This window comes from Pinus tabuliformis, chromosome 4_2 (assembly GCF_031772625.1).
Source record: "Pinus tabuliformis cultivar Carrire ecotype Pingquan chromosome 4_2, CPIR1, whole genome shotgun sequence".
Classification (NCBI taxonomy): domain Eukaryota; kingdom Viridiplantae; phylum Streptophyta; class Pinopsida; order Pinales; family Pinaceae; genus Pinus; species Pinus tabuliformis.
In genome coordinates this window covers 1,058,532,247-1,058,554,117 of record NC_142304.1, presented here as the reverse complement: position 1 = coordinate 1,058,554,117, position 21,871 = coordinate 1,058,532,247, and the positions used below count along the sequence as shown (strand labels likewise).

Sequence of the window (21,871 nt, the reverse complement as noted above, 5' to 3'; positions counted from 1 at the left end):
AAAACAAAACATTAATTTTATATATTAAATCTCAAAATAATTAAATTAATTATTATATAAAATATAATTAATTTAATTAAAATTTAATATATAAAATTAAATTAATCGCATCGGGATTTTTGACTTGACACATATTAACAAACCCCGATACCTACCATACCCCCGATGTCGATGGCCAACACCACACTCCTCCGATTGCCGATACTCCTCCATACCTCCGATCGCCGAAAAACTTACGTCAAAAGGCATCGCATCGGGGATTTTGTTTTGCATTATAATAAAACTCCGATATCCCTCTTCCTCCCGATCCGATCCGATTTGCCAATGCAAGAGGGCATTAACCAAGTGTAAAAGCTTATGTGATGTTTTATTTTCAAAAACTCATTTGAAATGAGTTAAAACTAATGGAGCGAATAAGGGTAATGGGAGTAAGTGTAGATATATTTTTTAATATTAGTTTATATTAATATTTTATATGTGATATATTATATTAATTAAATTAATTAATATATGTAATGTTTAATTAATTTAATTTAAATTTAAATATCATTTAGATTAATATTAATTAGTTTTTTTAATTAGATTAAATTTGTTTATAAATAGTTAATTAAATATCAGTTAGTTAAATTAATAAATAGTTTATTAATAGTTAGTTTAGTTTATAATTAACAATTAATTAGAATTCTAATTTAGGATTTAATTTTTAATGAGAATTTTGATTTTTTTTAACCCAGCAACAGAATTTCCAGATTCATGCCAGATTTGACTCATCAATTTTGGAAGTTCATAGAATGAGTTTTACTTGGCCAAATGAGGCCGAGGACGACTCATTGGAAAGAGAAAATCAAGGAGAACATTTTTGAAGAGGTTTCACTAATAGATTTAATCATGTATTGGGTCAAAAATCAGGCAGAAGATCAAGCTCCGAATTTTGAAAACAAAATCAATTTTCTGAGTTATTTTCTTCATTTTCATTTGTCCAAAACCTCTTGTAATTGCAGATCCATTGGTTAATCATATCTCTGGCCAATTAAACCATCCCATGCATCAAAGGAAAGTTTATATTTTATTTTCAATTATTTATTTAAATAGAATTTGATTTTATTTCTCCATATTTTCTCCATGTTGATTTTATTGTTGCATTTTAATTTATTTTTATTTCTTTTTGCAGGAAAACGGTGGAAAAAATATGGAGAAAAAGATCTCAATCAATGAGAATGCTCCAACAATTGAAGATCAGAATTTTGAGCAAGTAAAATTGGATTTAACAGATTTCTCTTCAACAAACTCTTCTCTCAATAATGTTTTCACAAATAGTATAAGTAATAGATTGCAAAATGGAATCAGGGTTGCTCTCCTCTGCAATGCTAGACTTCTAAAAGCACTACTGTAATAGGAATTTAGAGTTGTAGGAGAGAAGAGAGAAAATCTCAGATCTGGGGATTATTGAGGATTTTTCCTTTGTATCTTGAATTATGTATGAGAGGCAGAGTTTTCACTATTGTGGCTTTAGCTTTGAAGGCAGAAGTTCAAGCAATGTAAAGGACTATTGGAGACCAAGATCAGAGAAATGGATGCAATAAATTGGTATTTTTAATACTACTATTTCAAATATCAGTTTCATTTTTATGGTAACAGTAATATCTCATTTTATTCATGTTTGTGCACTATTGTCAATATGGGTAATTTGTCTCAATCTTGTTATTAGGTATCTCTGTTCTTATGAATTAAAATTTGATTTCTGAGTAACTATTTACTCAGAAAACTGTCTTATAAAACTGATTTATTGAATGGTAATGTGTTGTGAACTATTTCCACATATCATTATTCAATTATTGGATTTACTGATTTGATAATTAATATCATTTTTATGAACTACTTCTTGAACGTTGTTGGTTTATTATTTCAGTTAAGAGGTCTCAATGGGATGTGTTTTGGTAACTATAATATCAGTTAATTGAACTACTTCATTAACTTGATATTCATTATAAACAAGACATATTTAAATCTCAACACTTTAATTATCTTGCTCTTAGTTGGGTTAGATCTATATCTGCCTAATTAAGATAGGATTTAGATTAGTTTCTTTTGCTTGCATCATAGAATAAGCTTGCATTTAGAGTAAATTCTACATTCTTTTAAGTCATCTCCTCAAAGAGGCAAAACTTTAGTTGTGCCTTCGCTGAACCCAAATCAGCTTAAGGGTCATTCTCTTGCCTAATCAGCAAGAAGAAGTGATCTGATATCCATGTCTATTGGTATGTAAAGATATATCATAAACCAATAGCAATAGGGAGAAGGTAACTGGACCTAGTTAAACCAGTCGGAGCCACCACACCAAACGGAAAAGGAGTTGCTTTAAGGTCCGGACCGGGTGGTTATCCCCCAATGTTGTTGCAACGATTTTCGAGGCATCAACAGATACCTTGAAGCCTTTGTCTTCCATCATAGAAATAGACACCGTGTTCTTCTTCAAATTGAGCACGTACAAATTTCCTGTAGATGTATGTTTTGACCATAATTCAATTGAAGAGTGACAGTTCTTATCCCTTTCACGGGATATGTGGCAGTATCTCCAAGTATGATCTTTAGATTAGTTTTCTTCTCAGCTAAATTTCAGAGGGCCTCCTTGTATCCATTGAAATTCCTTGAGGCTCCACTATCAATTAACCAATGATCCAAAGTATCCAAAGGGGAGGCAATAGATAGAGTAGAAATAAGATAGAACTCATATTTTTTTTCTACAACATTACTTTCATCATACCTAGCATTTCTTTTCCTCTTGGGAGGTCAACTATTTCCTTCTCAAGCAGCGGGAGCATTCCTCATTTCTTTGTTGTTATATCTATTGTTCCTTTGATTTCCATTGCTTTTGAAATTGTTATTGTTGTTATTGTCGTCCCTTGGAGGATTTTTCTTGTGAGGACACTCTCTAGCATAGTGGCCGAACCTCTTGCAATTGTAGCATTTCCATTTGCCTCTTCCTTTGAATCCCTTCTTATACCCTTAACCCTATCTCCTTGGACCAACATCATTCTTCCTCTTAGCATGTGCAAAGAAAGCAGTAGATTCATTGTCATTGTTGGATTTATCTCTCTCCATCATCCGTGTTTCCTCTTGAGTGCATCTAGCCAATAACTCATCAAAACCAGGTATATTTTCATTGTTGAGAATGGTGATGAAAAATATATCCCATAGTCTTGAAAGACCTCCAAGAGAAATGAGAGTAAGCTCTCTATCAACAATAACTTCTCCAATAGATAGCAGGGAATTATTGATTTGATTTATTCTCCTGAAGTAGGATTGGATAAACTCCCCCTTCTCCATCTTTATATCTTTCAACTTGCATTGTTCACTTTGAACATCCCAACCAACTTATCATACATTTCCTTAGAAGTTCTCAAATCGTAAATATAGGCAACTAAATGCTTTTGAATGGAGTCAATCAAAATTTTATTTGTTTTGACCTCACCTCTTCTATACTTCGTCTTAGCATAAGAAAGTGCCTTTATAGGAGTCTCCACCACTTTTCCTTGCACATAGTCCAATACTTCATGCTCCTCCAAAGTCAAATCCAAATTCATCTTTCATGCATGATAGTCAGAGTTGTCATTGAGCTTGTCCTTAGTTTTGAAGTAAGATGTAGAGGCCATGGAGACTTTTCCAATAATATTTGTCCAACAAATATCTTAGTGATTTATTTTCTCTCTTGCTTGGGCTTGTCGTCACCTAGGCTCTGGTAACATGTTAATTTTAGATAACAGTGGTATGTTCCATGCTTGCAACAATTACTTCAATGTCCTTTTATTAGCCCAATGATAATTTCCACTTTAATTTTCAATAGAAAACACATTAACCATTAATACACATTGATAGTAATTGTAGATAGAACATAAATAATAAAATACAAAAGACAAACCAAGATAAGAGAACACAAGAATTTAGCTCAAGCCACAGAAAAACCCTAAGATGGGGAAAACTCTTGATCAATCCTTCTTATTATCAAATATCAAATGTTCAACAAAGAGAGAATGTCCAATATAGTACAATAGATGATCCAATACCATTGCCCTTAGTGATCTAGATGGCCCAATCAAAATCTGTGATCCTGCTCTCAGTCAACAATAGTCAAACGACCCTAACTAAAAATTCAATAGTGGTCAATGCATCAAAAAAAAGAGTCCTCCTTGAGCTCAATTGAGGTCAAAGCAATTCAAACTTCCTTGGAGGTCAACCAGTAACAAAAACAGTCAACAAAGTAGCAGTCAAACTCGGTCAACCAAAAATTCAACTATATGGTCAACCTGATATCAGACCCTGCAATCAACATAGGTTAAAATTCACCAAAATCCTCGATTCATGTGCTAGAATGTATGGCCTGCCCAAACAGAGATATCTCCACCAAAATCATAGAAAAATAGTGCCAAATAAGCCTCAGTTAAAGTTGGTCAAAGGTCATTGCATAAAGGTCAACGCGTAAGAATAGAGATGCTCAATCCACCCTTCACATGTGTGAGAAGAATTTGTTTCCCTGGATGTGAACGAACCAATGAAAGGAGAGAGAATGTGTTGTTGTGATGAGGTGCCGAAATGAGGATGAAATATGTTATATTTATAGTGGTTGACATGGGGTGAAAAGACATGTCTTTTCATCCATGAGCCAACATGAAGGGGAGCTGACCTAAAAAAGAAACATTTGGAGGAAGACAAAAAATCCAAAATTCCCCATGATGAATGACGTCATCAAGAGGTCTTCAAGGGTGAAGAGTGCCATCAAAAGAGGATATGCCAAACGAGGGAATTGATCTATCATTGCCAACTTTAACACTTCAAGTCTTCATCATATCACGGTCATACTTCTTCGAAGGGTTTCTTCCAAACCCTAACCTCATGATCCACCAAACCTAATTCCTCTAGCAACGTTGACTAGGTTTTCTTTCAAACTCTAGCATTATTTTAGGTCTCCAACACCTTTACTTCTTCATCATTGGTGTCTTCAAGGGGTGGTCTTAATGAATTTTCTTCAACCCAACTCTTATACCATGTTAATTTTCATATAGCTACATTGTTCTTTGCTTTAGATAATTGCATTTCTCCATTTTCATGTTACATTCACCTCATATCATTTAAACATCATTAGAAATTATATAGAAAAATAATGACATCATCCTAGCAGCAAAATATAAAAGATCACAAGAAGAAAGCATGCACAAAGAGAACACCAAGATTTGATCACAGACTGGGGCAAAACCCCACAAGGGGGAAAAATATTCCAAAATATTCTTCTATTATATTGTCATTAGTTCAGTAGAGAGGTACAAGGAAAAAAATATCCTAATCCATAATACATTAAGCTATCCAGAGTCTATATTTGCCTTGTTTAGAACTTCATTTGTGAAAAAAACTATAACATTGCCATTAATAGATGGCCATACTGATATAAGTGTGTCATCATTAGATTTCCATATCGATATAAGTGTTACAACATATCACCACTACTACTGGACTGTAACGATATTATACATAATGTTGAACTGAAAAGTGACCATAAATAATGTTGAGTTGTATAAGAGATACAATACATTCTTAGATGACATACATAGCGTAGTGCTACTCATAACTGGATTGATTATGAATTGCCATATATTGAACTGGGATGCCATTGGCGTCACATATATATACATGCCACTAAACTTTAATACCAATGAATTGTGATGTCAACCACTTCAATGGAAAATGAGCAATAGAGCAAGGTGTACAATACTCCCTTCAAACAGTTTCAGGTGGATTTGGCTCCCATGGGAGAAGCAGATCTTCACTGCAAGAAGGAAGCTCTTGATTTTAATTTCGGCATTGTATGGATTATTGAGAATCATACTAAGGAAGCACATGGCAAGTGCAGATTTATAGTAACCCCTTAGGAAATATGTGTTACCATTTGTTATTTAGCTGAATTGGTTGACTCTCCAATAGTTTCATTATTAAAATTTCTCTAAAGAGAAGGGAAATTCAAGAAAAATCTCACCTAAATTTGGTAGAGGACCGAATTCATGTTGCTCCATTGTGGTTTGTGGCAGACTTTGTTGATGAAGAAATTAGTATGGCTTCTCAAGAGATACAATTGGACAAAGAAATGGTAAGAGGTTTTGGTGAACATGGGAGCCTTCAAATTAGACTGAGACAAAATAGTGGTTGGATGATTGGATCATAGGTGGAAAATTTGAAGCAGATGGGAGGCACAATGCAGAGGGATTGCGAAGAGGAGCTCAATCAATTGCAGACTAAGATTCTCCAATTACAAATAAGTATCAACCAAATGGTCTCCAATTTGACCTTCACAATGGAAATGCTTGTAGAAAGAACATAGCACCCAGTGCATTAGGACAAATCATGAAATTGCAAGCCTACATCAATAGCTTGAGGATATTCAATGACATCATTCCTTTTTGAATTTAGGCATAAAAAGAAGGATGATATTAGCAGCTTGAATCAAATCCTTTTTGTAATTTTGTTGTATCGTTGTGTCCTTTTTTAATTTAGGCAAAAAAAGAAGGATGACATTAGCAACTTCAATCAAATCCTTTTTGTAATTTTGTTGTATGGTTGTCCCCCACGGATTTAAAAAAAAAAAAATTGAAAAAAGGATCATAGTTTTCTATCATTTAAATTGCATTTTTGAATACATATGAATTTAGTTCTCTGGAAAAACCCCCCGAGGCACTCGAATTGCGCACTACAATTTTCCCAATTTCTGGTTCGATTTTGAACAAAAATATGCCCAAAAGAAGGGCAAAAATTCAACTTATTAGACTACTGGGCAAAATTTAACCTTAACGTAAAATAATTTATCCTATAGAAATTTTGCATTATTAAAAAAAACAACAAACAAACAAACATTAGCAAATCTTGCATTATTAAAAAAAACAACAAACAAACAAACATTAGCAAATCTTGCATTATTAAAAAAAACAACAAACAAACAAACATTAGCAAATCCCTTTTTGCGAAGAAAAAACAAAATTCACACACTAAAATTTTCCTTTTTATCCCACACACATGCATGGTGTCAATTTAGGGGTAATAAATATAAAATGTTAAATCTTTTTTAATTCCTATGATAGTAATTTTAAATTAGACAATCTCTCTCAAACATTCTAATGTGACCAAGTGTTGAATATTTTCTTTTAGTGGTCAGAAAAAACCTATTTTCATTAATAGGATACAAAGTTATACAACATGCAAGTGCATGTGCAAATGTGAGCTAGAATTTTGAATTAATATGTTGAACCACTTAACAAAAATTATGTGAGTCAGGGATTGCTTGGTCAGTGACAACAGAGCATTGTTATTACCCCCACCCGCACTAAGTCTCCCTACTAACATGTTTGTCATAGGACACTTCCTGCTAGTGGGACGAGTTGTGATTACAGTAGGGGGGCCAAGTGAAAGTTTTGGGTGACTTTGGTAGAATAAATAACCCCCACTCTGACCTGCCAAAGGCTTCATATTTTAGTGTTGTTCTTGCTTGTTGTAAATACTCCCTCATTTAGGGGAATGCATGCTTGACACGAGGAAGCTAAAAACAAAAGTTGAAATGGTTCTTATACAGAGCATTGTCCCATTTGAGCCCATAGGATATGGAAATTAGGAAATAAAGATGAAAATGACACTATCGTATGCACTGAGTACGCTGACTCGAAACCAAGTATGTGGCACCATTCGCTGACATTGATAAACTTGTTCAAATTTCACAAGACATTATCCTAGTAGTACACAACTTCCAAAACATGCAAACAAAGTAACACATGATCCAATGAATTATCATTACACATCGTGTAACAAAGATCCTTTAGAGAATCATGTCAAAGCAACCCAAAAATATTTGGAAGTGGATATTTTTCATCGTCGGAAATTCAGGTCTACGAACAATATTAGAATGATTTGTAGACAAGATTCAAGGACAAAGACCTCTTCAAGTTTACATCTACAAATTCAAAGTGTGAAGAGAAACAGGGATTTGTGTCAATTCCATACTAGCACAAGCCTTTAGTCATTCTAGTTCACCCAGTGCTCTAGAATTTTTTGAATATACAACAAAAAAAATTCAAATATATGAAAGAGAATAGAGCACATAGAGAAGATTTGTGAATCGCAGTAGCCCATATGCCACAATCCTTATCCTCACTTCTTTGTACTCACACAGATTTTATATTCATAGAAAGACAACAAAGCGACTTCACCTTTCAGTTGGATTTTCTCCCATAAAGGTTTCACAAGGTATATCTTGTGTCAAATCGTGGTTTGTGAGTTTTTATTTCATTGTTCTCTGCATAATTTTAATTTGCATGCATATGCAACTAACAATAATCTACAAATCCATAAATCTAAAGAAAATAAAACCCTAATAGTTTAGATCTAGACTTTTTAAATATGGTTTTATTATAGTTGTGACAAATTGTCTAGTGGAATATCCACGGCAATTTACAAATCAAAGACAATTGGACAAAGAAATGGTTGGTGGTATTGGATAACAAGAGACTCTTCAAATGAGACTGGGACGAAACATTGGCTAGAAGTCTAGATCACAAATAGTGAATTTGAAGTGGATGGGAGGTGCAATGTAGAGAGATTGGGAAGAGGAGGTCAACCAAATGCATATTACAAGTCACAACCAAATGGTCTCAATTTGACCCTCACAATGGAAATGCTTGTTGAACATGGCACCCAATTCAAAAAAGACAAATCATGAAATTGGTAACCCACATTAATAGCTTGAGGATCTTCAATGGCATTGCTCTTTTTTTAATATAGGTAGCAAAAGAAGGATGACGTTAGTAGTTTGAATCAGTGATTTTAGGAAATATCACCGATAAAATATTGCGATTTTTCCTCTCTCGAAAATATCATGATATTTCCGAGAAATCGTCGATATCTTGGCAAAAAATCACGTAACGATATAAAATATCACTGGGCCGCGACTAGGAAAGGGAAATTTGTCTTTTTGTTTCCTCATTTCAATTTTTGTGTGTTCGAGAAGAAGGGGAAGAGCTTTGTGATGGTTGTCAAAGAGGTATTGAGGATCAAATAGCAATTATCACCACCCACTAAGAATTTTTTGTGGATCAAAGATTAAAGAACAATGAGACAAAATTCATTTCTTCCATTAACAAGTATGTTCTTAAAAGCCCCTATGTTAATGATTTTTTCATAGATTTAGGGTTATTCTTGCTTGCCTCTTTGCCTACCAACATTTTGCTTCTTTTTTTTCCATTTGCTATTATTTTCATGCCCATCAACGAATGCAAAGGTTTTCTCCATATTTGGACAGCAAACTCGTATCTTTTTTTAACTTTCAAATGCACCTTCTTATTTCCATTTTTCATTGAATTCACATTGTAAATAATGTATCAAAAAAAAAAAAATTAAAATGAGGTGGTTATTATTTTTTGTGTGGGTGTTTAAACTTTAATCATTATTTCCAATTTTTTGGTGCCCTAGGTTTGAACTAGCTCACTACAAATATATCAAAAGCCTTGGACCCATTTTGGGAGTATGGGGAGTCTAGGGTGGGACAAATAGGACATATCTATCATGCAAATTGTGTATGGCCAGGATGACAGGAAGGGTTACGCAATTGAAATACCATCTAGCTAAACTCCCTGGACATGATGTTGGGCTTTGTACAGTCTCTAGCGTGAAACTTATACAAAAAGCTCTTGAAGCAATTAATGAAAAAGACCTTAAAGAAGGAAGAGGCAAAGAGAAATAAGATTGAACGTGCAAGTAGATCTTTCGGGGTATTTTCTTTTGATTTTGAGGCTGAGGGTAGGGGGAGGGGCTCCACAACATCCCCTGCTACTGTGAGTGTTAATGTTACTGGGAGTGCGAGGTCATCATTTTTTATTCCACGAACAGAACATGGAGCACAACCTTCCATAAAATCAATTGTTAAAGAAATGAAGAAGCAAGAAGCAAATAGAGTTATAGGGAGGTGTCTTTTTTGGAACGACTTACCTCTCAACGTCACCAAAACAAATCCATTTTGACAATCAATGTGTGATGTTATTGCTATTGTGGGCCCAAGTACAAAAGCGCTACATATGAGGTGTTGTGGGGGCTAATTCTTCAAGTAGAAAAGCAGAACATCAACTCTAGATTGGCAGAGTTGAAACAAACAAGGGAAGTGTCTAGATGCACAGTGATGTCTGATGGTTGGACATATAGGAAAGTTAGGACCCTTCTAAATTTCTTAGTACATTGTCTTAAAGGTACCATGTTTATTAAATCATTGGATGCATCAACACATATAAAAGATGCAGCAATGATATGTGAGTTGTTAGATGGGTTTATCCAAGATATTGGTGTGCAAAATGTGGTGCAATTCATAACAAACAATGCAGCGAATTATGTGTCTACAGGTAGGATGCTTATGGAGAGACACTGCACATTATTCTGGACTCCATGTGCAGCGCATTGTATCAATTTGTTGCTTGAAAATATGTGGAAACTCTCCTTCATCAAGGAGGTGATTGATATGGCTAGGAGCGTTTTATTTATAACCATGTTTTTGTTCTTAGCCTCATGAGGAGATACACAAGAAACAAAGAGTTGAAGCGTCTTGCAATCACACGTTTTACCACCAACTTTATTACTCTTCAGTCTTTGCTTCAATGTCAGTTCGAGTTGAAGTAAATGTTTGTTTTTGATGAATGGTGTGATTGTAGATACAACAGGAGAGTCATTCCAAAAATGGTCTACACTAACACATTTTGGCAGGGAGTATAAGAAGCGTGCTCAGTTAGATGCTCAGTTAGTGAATCTATAGTACAGGCTCTGCGATTGGTAGTTAGGGACACGCTTGCAATGGGTTATTTGTATGAGGCCATGGATAGGGCCAAGAAAGCCATTCGTTCTTATTGTGCAGACAAAGGTTCTGTTGGACTTCATAGGCATATGATGTTATGGGATGTAATTGATAATCGATGGGCAAAGATGATTCATCAACCCACCCATGCAACAACACTCTTCCTCAACCCCGCATTTTCATACAAATGTGACTTTGATTTTGATGGAAAAGTGACAGAAGGGCTCCATTCCTATATTTAGAGGACGGTACTTGATCCTGAGCTTCGTAGCAAAATCAATCGCAAGATACAATTTTATCAGGATTGGGTTGGCCTATTTGGCTTTGATGATATTATTAGGGAAAAGACCCTCTGCATGCCACGTAAGTGACAAGTCATCATTCATTAGAATTTTTAATTTAAAATTTACTTATCTTTAGTTTTAGATTTCTAAAATTCAATTATGTAACTTTTATTTGAAAGTTTAATTATGTTTTAAGTTTTTGACTGTTTTTTTTCTTTATTTTGTTGTAGATATTTCATGGTGGCTATGATGCAAGGGCACCAGATTGCAAAAATTGGCCATAAGAATCCTGAGTCAAACATGTAGTTGTTCAAGGTGAGTCAGCCCATTAGTTTAAGGTCAAAATTTTGTGTTTAGGTAAAATAATTTTATGCTATAGTTTAATGGTCAAAATTTAACCTTTACCTTAGCAGATTATTTTAAAATAAAACATTATCAAATCTCGTTTTGGGATAAAAAGATGAAAATTTAACATGAGAACAAAATTTAGACCCTAAAATTTTCTCCACCATTCCAGATACATATCCCACGTATCCAGATGCCAGATGTCACTTTGGAAGAGTTAATACAAAATATAAAATGTTGAATCCTTCTTAATTTATATAATAATAATTTTAAACGAGGCAATCTCTCTCAAACCTTCTAACGTGACATTTCCTATAGTGGTTAAAGAAAACTTATTTTCATTAATAAAATACAAAGTTATACAAGAAGTAGGTGTGTGCGCAGACGTGAACCTGAATTTCGAATTAATATGTAGAACCATCGAAGAAAAATTATGTGAAGCCCCCAACCGCAATAAGTCACACCACTCACATGTTTAACTGTCAAAGGACACTTCTTGCTAGTGGGGTGAGTTGTGATTGCAGTAGTTGGGGTCAAGTGAAAGTCTGGGGTGGTGACTTCAGCAGAATAAAGAACCCCACTCTGACCTGCCAGGTTTCAGATTCTAGCGTTTTTCTTGCTCGTAAATACCGATTAGGGAAAATGCATACTTGACACCGATGAGGAAGCTAGCAAAACAAAAGTCGAAATCGGTCTTGCACAAAGCGTTGTCCCATTTGAACCCGGTGGATATGGAAATTTGAAAAAAAGATGAAAATGATACTACTGTATGCACTGAGTAAGCTCACTCAAAACCCAGCGTGCTGCACGTTAACTGACATTGCTAAACTTGTTCAAATTCCACAAGACAATATCCAGGTAACACATGCAAAATTTGCTTTCAAAACATTCCAATCGAGTCACATGATCCCTGGAATTATCCGTGCACATCATGAAGCAAAGATCCCTTTAGAGAATCATAACATAGGAACTCAAATATTTTGATGTAGATATTTTCCACCGTAGCAAGGTCTAAGAACAGCATTAGAATGGCTTGCAGCCAAGATTCAAGGAGACAGACCGAGTTTGCATCTGCAAGGTTAAAAAGTGCGAAGACAGACAGGCATTTGTGGCAACTCAATACCAGCACAAGTCTCTAGTCCTTCTAGTTCACCCAGTGCTCTAGAATTTTTTGAAGACATACTTTTCGAAAGAAATGAAGATGAATATTCAACACTTTGTACTTAAGGAAAGAAATGAAGATAAACACCCCCATTTTATAAATAATATGTATAGGATCATGATGACTTGTAAAAGACTTCCTCTATCAATGGTTTTAGAGACATTAACGAGGATTGAGGCACTTCATCTCTTTCCAGAGAAAAGTTTGAGAGGTACATTGGACGGCTTGTGCTATCCACAAGCATATTTCCCAGATTGGTGTTTACAAGAAGAAAGGGAAGAACCTAATCATCCAGAAATTATTAATTTATACTGCCTAAAGGCAAACACCCAAGATGTTCTGGTCTACCCTGTATAAGTTAGTGTTGATTTAAGATGCCTCGATTCAATTATCATGTCATTTAAAACCTCAATTATGTTTTGGGGACATCAGGAAGAATTAAACACTAGAGAAAGTTTCCCCGAGGCAATCCCAGGTACTTCATGACTTCCCAGGCAAGAAGTAGCAGAAGGTTATGCATAAACTCAGACGGCTTATGAGATACACCGGGGGTATTTGCAAAGGAGGAACCTATTCATCTAGATATTTGTTTACACTGCATGAAGGCCAACACCCTAGATATTCCGGTGTTTCCAAATTTTTAGCAACCATATAGTAACTATTTCTATTTTAAGACTATTCAATTTAATATCATCTTATCTTTTAATAGTTAATGGAGTGAGAGAATCAACCCATACTCCGATGAAAGCAACCCAGGATAAAGGCCCGAGAACCCAAAGCAGAGACAAGAAAAACTCAAAAACCATAAAACCAAAAAACCATAAAAATCTGAAAGTGCCAGAAGAAAACACAAACTTACCGCCAGAAATCAAGCTGAAATAGAATGCCAGAAACTGCTCTGAAAAAGCCAAGCTCAAGCATCTGTCTCCATGTCCAAACCACTAGATGAAATGCAACACAGAAATAAAACATTATGGCATTCTTCACTAACGTCTAAACCATTGATGAAAAGGGTTCAGGCCATACCCCACACAGTAGCACCCTTAATGAAGTGTAGACATGAACACAAATGTGCTTGCTTCAATGATTTAGGGTTTTTAAAGATACTGATGCCTGTCCCTGTTTCATCAGTTCGATGAAACATTAGAGGTATAGATGAAAACAGTATGCATAAATGAATTAATGCAATATTAAAGGCATGGTGGACAGCTCCAGCACATCAGCCATCATGAAGTGCTGAAGGGGGGGCCTATTGCATTACATGGGGAGAGCTTTCAGGGTCCTGCCAGAAGATGATTTATACCAGACTGAAAACCATCCTCGGTTGAAAAAGATCCAGTAAAAGGTGGCTTTGTCCACTTTTCAACATATACCATTCTGCAAAGTCTAAAAACTAATCAGTGCTTCTTATCGTGGTGCCATTGTTATGGCCTTATTTTGAAGAAAATTGACCTCTTTAAACTACATTTTCACCCAACAGAAGGAAAGAATGGCCATATGTGAAACCATGACAGAAAATAGAGACAATTAAAATGCCTTCGGAGATATAGAGCTCAGCATATATAACTTAACTGTTTCAATACAAAATTGCAATGACAAAACAGCTAACACTTCGGATACCTCACAAATAACTCATTAAAGCAACCCAATATAATAGTATCTTCAACTACATATCGTCAGACTAGACATTATACACCTACTTTAAAAAATTATACTAGTGTAATCCTCAATGGACTGACACTGCAACAATCCTCAATGGACTGACACTGCAACAAAATGGAAGAATAGCAATTGTCTTAAAATTATCAATTCTAATGATTTGTGCTGTGCAATCCTCCAATCTAGTCAAAAAGACTGAAACCCATATCCTCTTCGGACTCTTCCTCTGGCTCAGGTTTCTTTTCCTCTTCCTTTGGAGCAGCTGCAGCTTATGTAGCACCAACAACTCGGGCAGCAGCAAGTGCAAACTTGCTTGGATCCTACATGACAAAGCAAAATCAAAATATTCAGATAACATACAAAACGACATTTTTACAACAATTTTCATAGTCAATGATAGGAGTTAACAAAAATATTTTATTAACATTGTCTTTCCAAATTCACCTTCAAGTACTCAACTTTCTCGGCCAGTGGAAAAGAGTAATCAAGTTCAATAGCAACTGCTAGAACATTCTTGTAACCATTGATGATAGCATGTGGAACAGCTGCAATTGTAGGATAACTAATGGCCAGAGAAAGAGCTGTCACGGTAGAAATACCAGCAGCAAATTTCTCTATTAAATCATCCTCTGTGAGATCAAGAACTTCAGGATCAAATACCGATCCATCGTCATATACAGTCTTCACAACCAATCCATACGAAAATGGCCTGATGCCAAGCTTCGCAAGCAAAGCTGCCTCAGAAGAACCGACCTTGTCTCCCTTCTTAATAAGCTCCACAGGTGTTATAATTTCAACAGTACCCTTGTTAATCTTCGTGGGAATATTTAACACCTGTATATAATATAAAAAAACAACAGACCATACTTAAACACAAACTTTGACGAATATCCAAGCAAAGTTGACAGGTATCTCATCATTTCGAATATATATTTTGGTAATTAAATAGCACAAGTTGTTGTTGCTACTTCTGTCTCATGTATTTCTTAAAATGCAAACAATAATACATCATAATATATCAGCAGATAACCAAAATATTTTCATGAAATGTCCAAACCTGGAAGAAAGATGTCTGAGATGGATCCAGACCAGTGTTTCCAGGGGGTACTACCACATCAACTGGTGCAACCAGACCAACACGAGCTGGAGCTCCAACCTAAAAAATTAGAGATGAATTAGGAAAGTATTGCTTTAAAACTGCAATTCGATAAAATATACAAGTACATGACAATAGAAACATACCTTGTATTTCGCTACCTCCTCCCGCACCTCCTTGAGGTCACCCTTTGTGAAAATAAGACCAACATTTCCCTAAAAAAGTATTAAGTAACAAATAGCTTCAGTTTTAAGCTCCAAAAGATTTGAAAACTTTCTAATATAATGGTGAACTGAGTTTTTATGATGTTCAGGTTTACTAGGAAGTTGAAGAAAGAAAAAACACAAGGTACATAACTGCGCTGAATAATATTTTAATAAAAAACAACAAACAACAGAATTTGAATAAAAACAAAGAAAATAACCTTTTAACACAGCAAGGAAAATAAAGTACACAAGAATTTCAAATGTGAATGGAACACATATCAATGCAAGGATAAATATTGACACAGATAATGTGCACTGTGGGCCAAGCACCATCTTCATCAAAATCAACGACCACCCAACAAAATACATTTACAAAGAGATTCAGTCACATGCAAACTAATACAAACAGCTTTGTTGTCTTTCTATAAAGAAAATTTTAAGGTCATGTCGAATCATGTGGGCAAAATCCAATGCTGGGTTATCTCCATGTTTGTATTTCATTGCTTACAAATTGAATATAATGAGCAGAAACAAGTATTGCACGATACATTTGTGATCATAGTTTTAAAACTAGTCCTGTCTGATTCGGAATCAGCCTGGTTGACCGAGCCGTACCCCCTGCCCAGACCGACTAGGTAAATTATCCAGTTAGACAGTGATCCGCTACCAAACCAACCGAGTTGGTCACCGATTTGGCCGGTTTGGTAATGGATCAGCCAGACCAAGGGAAACCGATTTAAACTGGTCAGTCTCTAAGGCGGGAAAAAAGGCAGGATGGGTGGACTTGAAATCAATTTTTTTTGTTTAAACTATTTCCTAGCTCCTCTACCCTTCTCCCGCGCCTATAAAGGTGACCCAACCCCCTCATATTTCCTCACAAGGAGCTAGGAAACAGTTCAAACAAACAAAAAAATTGATTTCAAGTCTGCCCAGCCTGCCTTTTTTCCCGCCACCAAGACCGGCCAGTGTAAATCAGGCTCGGTCGGTCTGGCCAATCCATTACCGAACCAACCGAGTTGGTCATCGATTCGGCTGGTTCAGTAATGGATCAGCCAGATCGACCGAGCCTGATTTAAACTGGTCAGTCTCGGCGGCGGGGAAAAAGGCAGGCTGGGCGGACTTGAAATCAGATTTTTTTTGTTTAAACTATTTTCTAGCTCCTCTACCCTTCTCCCACGCCTATAAAGTTGACCCAACCCCCTAATATTTCCTCACAACTATCTCATTGCATTTATGTGAACATTTGTGAGGAGTTTGTGAGCAATTGGAGTTGGTTTTTGGAGCAGCATTGGGTTATGTGTTTTTGTTCTGATCTCTATATATTACATGTATTGGACAATGCACTCAGTGTCATTTTGATATGATAGATATATTCATGAGCATGCTTTGATCAAGTGTTGTCTTCTCTCTATTATTCTAATGCTTTGAGTTTGGAAACATGAGTGAAAATCTTTAAAAATATGATTTTTCATCAAAATTAAATATTTAATGTACTTTTTACAAAGACTGAGTCATTGGAATCAACTAGTCTGAGTCGGAGTTGACCCTCAGCCGGTACTGAGTTCAACTCTGAGTTTTTAAACTATGTTTGTGATACATTCTTAACTTCATGTGGTTAGCAAACCCATCAACGGTTTGTAGTTGCAATTTGCAAATTGTTAAAAAATTAACAGTATTGCTCATAAGTGAGAATTTAAGTCATAGTTCCAAATTTAGTTATGTAGTATCATCACAACTTTAGTTTAAATAAAATCCATTTCTTCATCTAGATTTTGTGTGCTCTAAGTCTCCGTCCACTTTAAAAGTGAACAATTTAGCCAATTCTTTTAAAACTAAACTCAAAAGATCCCTATAATGTTTGCAAACCTAACATTCTAACAGTATTTACATTTATATATTACGTTAGCTGACCCCAAATTGGATTCTATTTAAATTATATTCAATATCAAAGTAACTACAACCTCATCGAGAGAACCAGATAGAGGAAGGCTTAAGCATGGAGGGTTACGGTTTTTGTGGTGGTCAGAGATTAACCGCTTGCAGCAAAGTTTAGAAGGCTGCTAGTGGTATTTCTGAGTCAACGAGATCTGGTGAGTTCAGATTCTGAACAGTGGATGTTCCCTTGGGGCTCGGAAAGCTGAGCTGGCAGGGGTATTGTTTCATGCAGCAATGGAACTCGTGGCTTATGAATCGGAAAGTCTTGTAGGTAGCTCAATTTCCATTTCTCTGGCAATGTTTAGGGTTTCTGGTGCAGAGAAAGCAACGAGTCATGGGCCAGTTGGAATTCTCACCTCTAGGTGGGAAGTCTTGACAATCTTGGGGTCGGCTACATGTTGTCAACTACTTGGTGGAAGTAGTTGTCGACTACTTGGTGGAAGCAATTGTGAACTCTAGCGGGAAGTCGGTGACACAAGGCGCATACAGTAATTGTTTTCTCTCCCCTTGCAACTATTCCAAGTAGTCTACTACATGTCAATCCCACAGAGCCAAGGGGTAGGGTTCAGTGTAGAGAGGGAATGCTTGGGTCTCTTAGTTGAGATTCTGAGGGTATTGAGCTCTTTCAACAGTCCAAAGGAACAGGTATGGCTGACATTCTTGGTCCAAGAACACAAATGGGGGTTTCAGGCAAAAAGGATTGGTTTCTAGCTTGAAAGCAGGTTCTTCAAGCAGTTGGTTCCAGCCTAAAGTTGAAGTCACTCCCACTGGTAAACAATTTTCTTCATTTCCTGATCTTCTAGTGACATCGGTTGAAGTTGGTGGGAGGTAGATATTCCCAAGGGCTCTAGCCAAGGCAGAGGCGTCGAAGGCATAATATAATAAGCGAAAAGAATTTCAAAGGAACCTATAGGAGAGGTGGTTTTGGGGCAAAGCAAGAAACAAAAACCCACAAAGAAAAATTGGATGTTGAAGTGTGAGAGGGGGTCGATTCAATACAACCTTTCTGTTGGGGAGGACGTGGAGATGGCTCATGCTTTTGAACTAGCTGAAAAAACTTTGGTTGGGAGGGCAAGAAAGAGACTCTTCAATGTGGAAACCCCGGAAAAATGGAAGAGTGAAAATTTCAATAGTATGGTTTCGACACCCCCAGAAATTCAACTTGTTGCGAAAGGGTGGTTTCAACTTTCAATTTTCAACTACTCTTTCATTCTAAAGGGGATGCGGAGTTAGTAATAAAAGAGGTATGGTTTATTGATTCCACCCGAGTTGCCTTTAAATTCTAGAAACCTTTATTCGTTGTTGCAGGGAAAGAATGGATGTGATGCCCATATGGGTTCACATTCCTAGGCTTCCTATGCACATGTCGAATCCGCTAAGCTTCATGAATATTGGGAATAACCTAGGGAAATACTTGGAAGCAACTACTCTTTTAAGGAAAACAAGGACTAGGGATGTGATGCCCATATGGGTTCACATTCCTAGGCTTCCTATGCACATGTCAAATCCGCTAAGCTTCATGAATATTGGGAATACCCTAGGGAAATACTTGGAAGCAACTACTCTTTTAAGGAAAACAAGTACTAGTCGATGGCTAGAATCCAGGTTGGACTAGATTTGAGATCGAAACTATATCTAACCATGGACATCAAGAAGGAGAATGAATGGCTCTTGGACCTCAATTATGAAGGAATCACTTTCAGATGCAACAGATGTCACAAATACGAGCACCTTTTGGGCAATTGCACCATGTCTTTTAAAGCAAATCACTTCCAGCCCCAACCAAATATGAAACAGAGGAAGGTTGGGGGGGCCAGTGACTTTTGGTCTAAGTACACAATTAGAGGGAAGGGTTATTGAGGAGCCAAAGGTGATGCCTGTAGGGATACAATCTGATTTGGTGTCTAATAGGTCAGGAAGGGGGTCTAGAGCATAGAGGGTTGTGGCGGTAGGAGAATCTGGAACAGGAGATTTGGACACTGGAAGGAAGGAGGTCGGTGAAAAGGATGTGCAAGGGGGCTTAGCGGCTGGAGAGGTGGTGGTCTTGACATTTGAGGTCCCGGAACTGGAGCAGTTGAAATTTTTGTTTACATACGAATGCAATTACAGTTTTTTCCTTGGGACAGAAACAAAACAAAACAAAAAGGCAAAACAAAACAAAACTACAACCTCATCTACACTTGATTGATGTCATATTACAACCCTAAACTGAAATCAGAACTATATATTTTCACCTGACAGTAGCTCAGAATCTAATTATCTAGAGATGTTTCAAATATAGCCTGCAACAACTCTCCTACTGATGGCACAGGTACAAAGCGCATTAGGTTCATATCATGCAATTGAACAATTCAGCAAAATATTTGCGTGGTGAGAATTAAAATTACAGTTTTTCTTGGGATAGATAGACCAAAAAAAACCTACAACCTCATCTACACCCGATTGATGTCATATTACAACCCTAAAATGAACTCAGAACTATAGATTTTCACCTTCAGTAGCTCAGAATCTAATTATCTAGAGACGTTTCAAATATAGTCTGCAAAAACTCTCCTACTGATGGCACAGGTACAAAACGCATTAGGTTCATATCATGCAATTGAACAATTCACCGAAATATTTACGTGGTGCGCATCATTTTACTACAAGTATTCCCAATTCAACCACTGAAGACCATTAAAATATTTACAGACCCACGGACACATGCTTTAGTCCTGAGAGGTATTATTTACATGAGCTTAAAGTTAGGCAATAACTTACCTGAGATAGGAGGTAAAAGGTACTTACCTTCACTGTGCTTTCTCACTCATTGAGGCAAAATATACATGCCTTTGTTATGCCGAGGTGAGGTCATGAAAAGTCAAAAGCAAGCTCTCCTCGAGGATTGAGGAATCTAACCATGTTCCTCTTCTATTGGAGCTTGATTTAGCTTACAATGAAAGAAAATGTATAACATATCTGTCTCTCACAACGCAATTGCGGTAGTGCAAGATATCCACTATAGACACAAATCAAATGCACATGATGTTGGATACCCAATCCTCTCTTGGTGGAATATTGATAGATTAGCACTTTAAAACTTGACCCGAAGCCTATTAAGCACAATATATTAAAAAAAAGTACATTTCAAAGCCCTAAAAAGTAAGCTGGAACAGAACACAACGCACAAGATCAAACTACTGAAACCAAACATATCAGAGAAACCGAGGCGAAGAAGACTAACTTAATCCAAGAGAAAAACCAATACATTCTGAGTCCGAATAAACCTAAAATTGATCACAAAACCTGCCACAGTACTTGTTGTTTAAAAGATGTAACCTAAATGTATATATTTTCCTATCCAATAAAGTATACCCTAACACAATGTAATAGCAAATCCTAAAACTTAGGGAATTTCAAAACTGTACCCTTAAAACCCTGTATAATTAAAAACCATGTGATAAAAGTCTAGACAACTAAACACCTTAAAGACAAAGGCACTGAATAAACAAATAAAACTTACCACCAGCAAAGGAATCAGGTTCTGGTAGGCGGTGTTCCCCGACTTCTCTGCATAGAGACGAATGGATCTCTTCATCATGGTATTTTTCCCCATAAGAACGACCGAATCGGGCCTCAACCCGGCACGAATGCCCTGCAACTGCTTGGATCCCACATTGTCTGCAACGCAGACCAGCACCTGTGAGTATTGCTCCAGCAAATCACATATTTTCTTGTCGTAGACGACCTTCTTCTCGGCCTTGGTTCCCTTGAACCCCATTTTCGTGCCGCGCGGAATGCTCTCGCAGGCTGCAAAAACCTAAACAGCTACTGGGAAATAAGACGAATTAGAATATGGTTTTGATAGAGGAGGAAAGTAAGGGTTTTGGCTCGGGTTAGGGTTTCGGGGGTTGAATTTGCCTTTCTATGCTTTCGTTCATGCTTTCTCTTTGATCAATAAGAAAATGAAATTATGGGTATCGAATGATAAATGACATGTTGAGCTTCTTCAAAGGTGGAAGAAGAAATTATGTGTATTCTCGCATGAAAGTTGACTTGCCTCCAATTACACAGGAGTATTAAGTGTTATTGGGGTGGTTTAATTGGTAATGGCTATAGAAATGAAATCTCCAAACTTGAAGTTTTTGGTTCAAATTTTGTGTTATTTCTCTATGGGGTGAGAAATTAGACATGATGAAGATGTAGTCCTACCAAGCTTACAAGAAAAATTGGGAAGAGTTGTTTAATCAAATGTGTGTTTTTAACTAGGAAGAGTGAAGTTGTCTTTGGTTCTAAAAGGTTCATGGCCTAGGTGATAGCCTATGGGCTATTCCAAGGTCT

The 21,871-nt window shown here is 36.4% G+C and overlaps 1 protein-coding gene across 1 annotated transcript in view; it reads right to left on the bottom strand.

The window, feature by feature from the left end:
* LOC149173239 (large ribosomal subunit protein uL10-like) overlaps positions 1–21,493 on the bottom strand; it is an 83,751-nt gene extending 62,258 nt beyond the window's left edge. Inside the window, exons 1-5 of the mRNA XM_089426627.1 lie at positions 21,054–21,493; positions 15,557–15,625; positions 15,372–15,470; positions 14,740–15,148; positions 13,515–13,596 (exon numbers count right to left, since the gene is read on the bottom strand). Coding sequence (XP_089282753.1) covers positions 13,515–13,596; positions 14,740–15,148; positions 15,372–15,470; positions 15,557–15,625; positions 21,054–21,311 — 917 coding nt within the window. The 5' untranslated portion in view covers positions 21,312–21,493. The remainder of the gene's footprint in view (positions 1–13,514; positions 13,597–14,739; positions 15,149–15,371; positions 15,471–15,556; positions 15,626–21,053) is intronic.
* Positions 21,494–21,871: the final 378 nt, after the last annotated feature.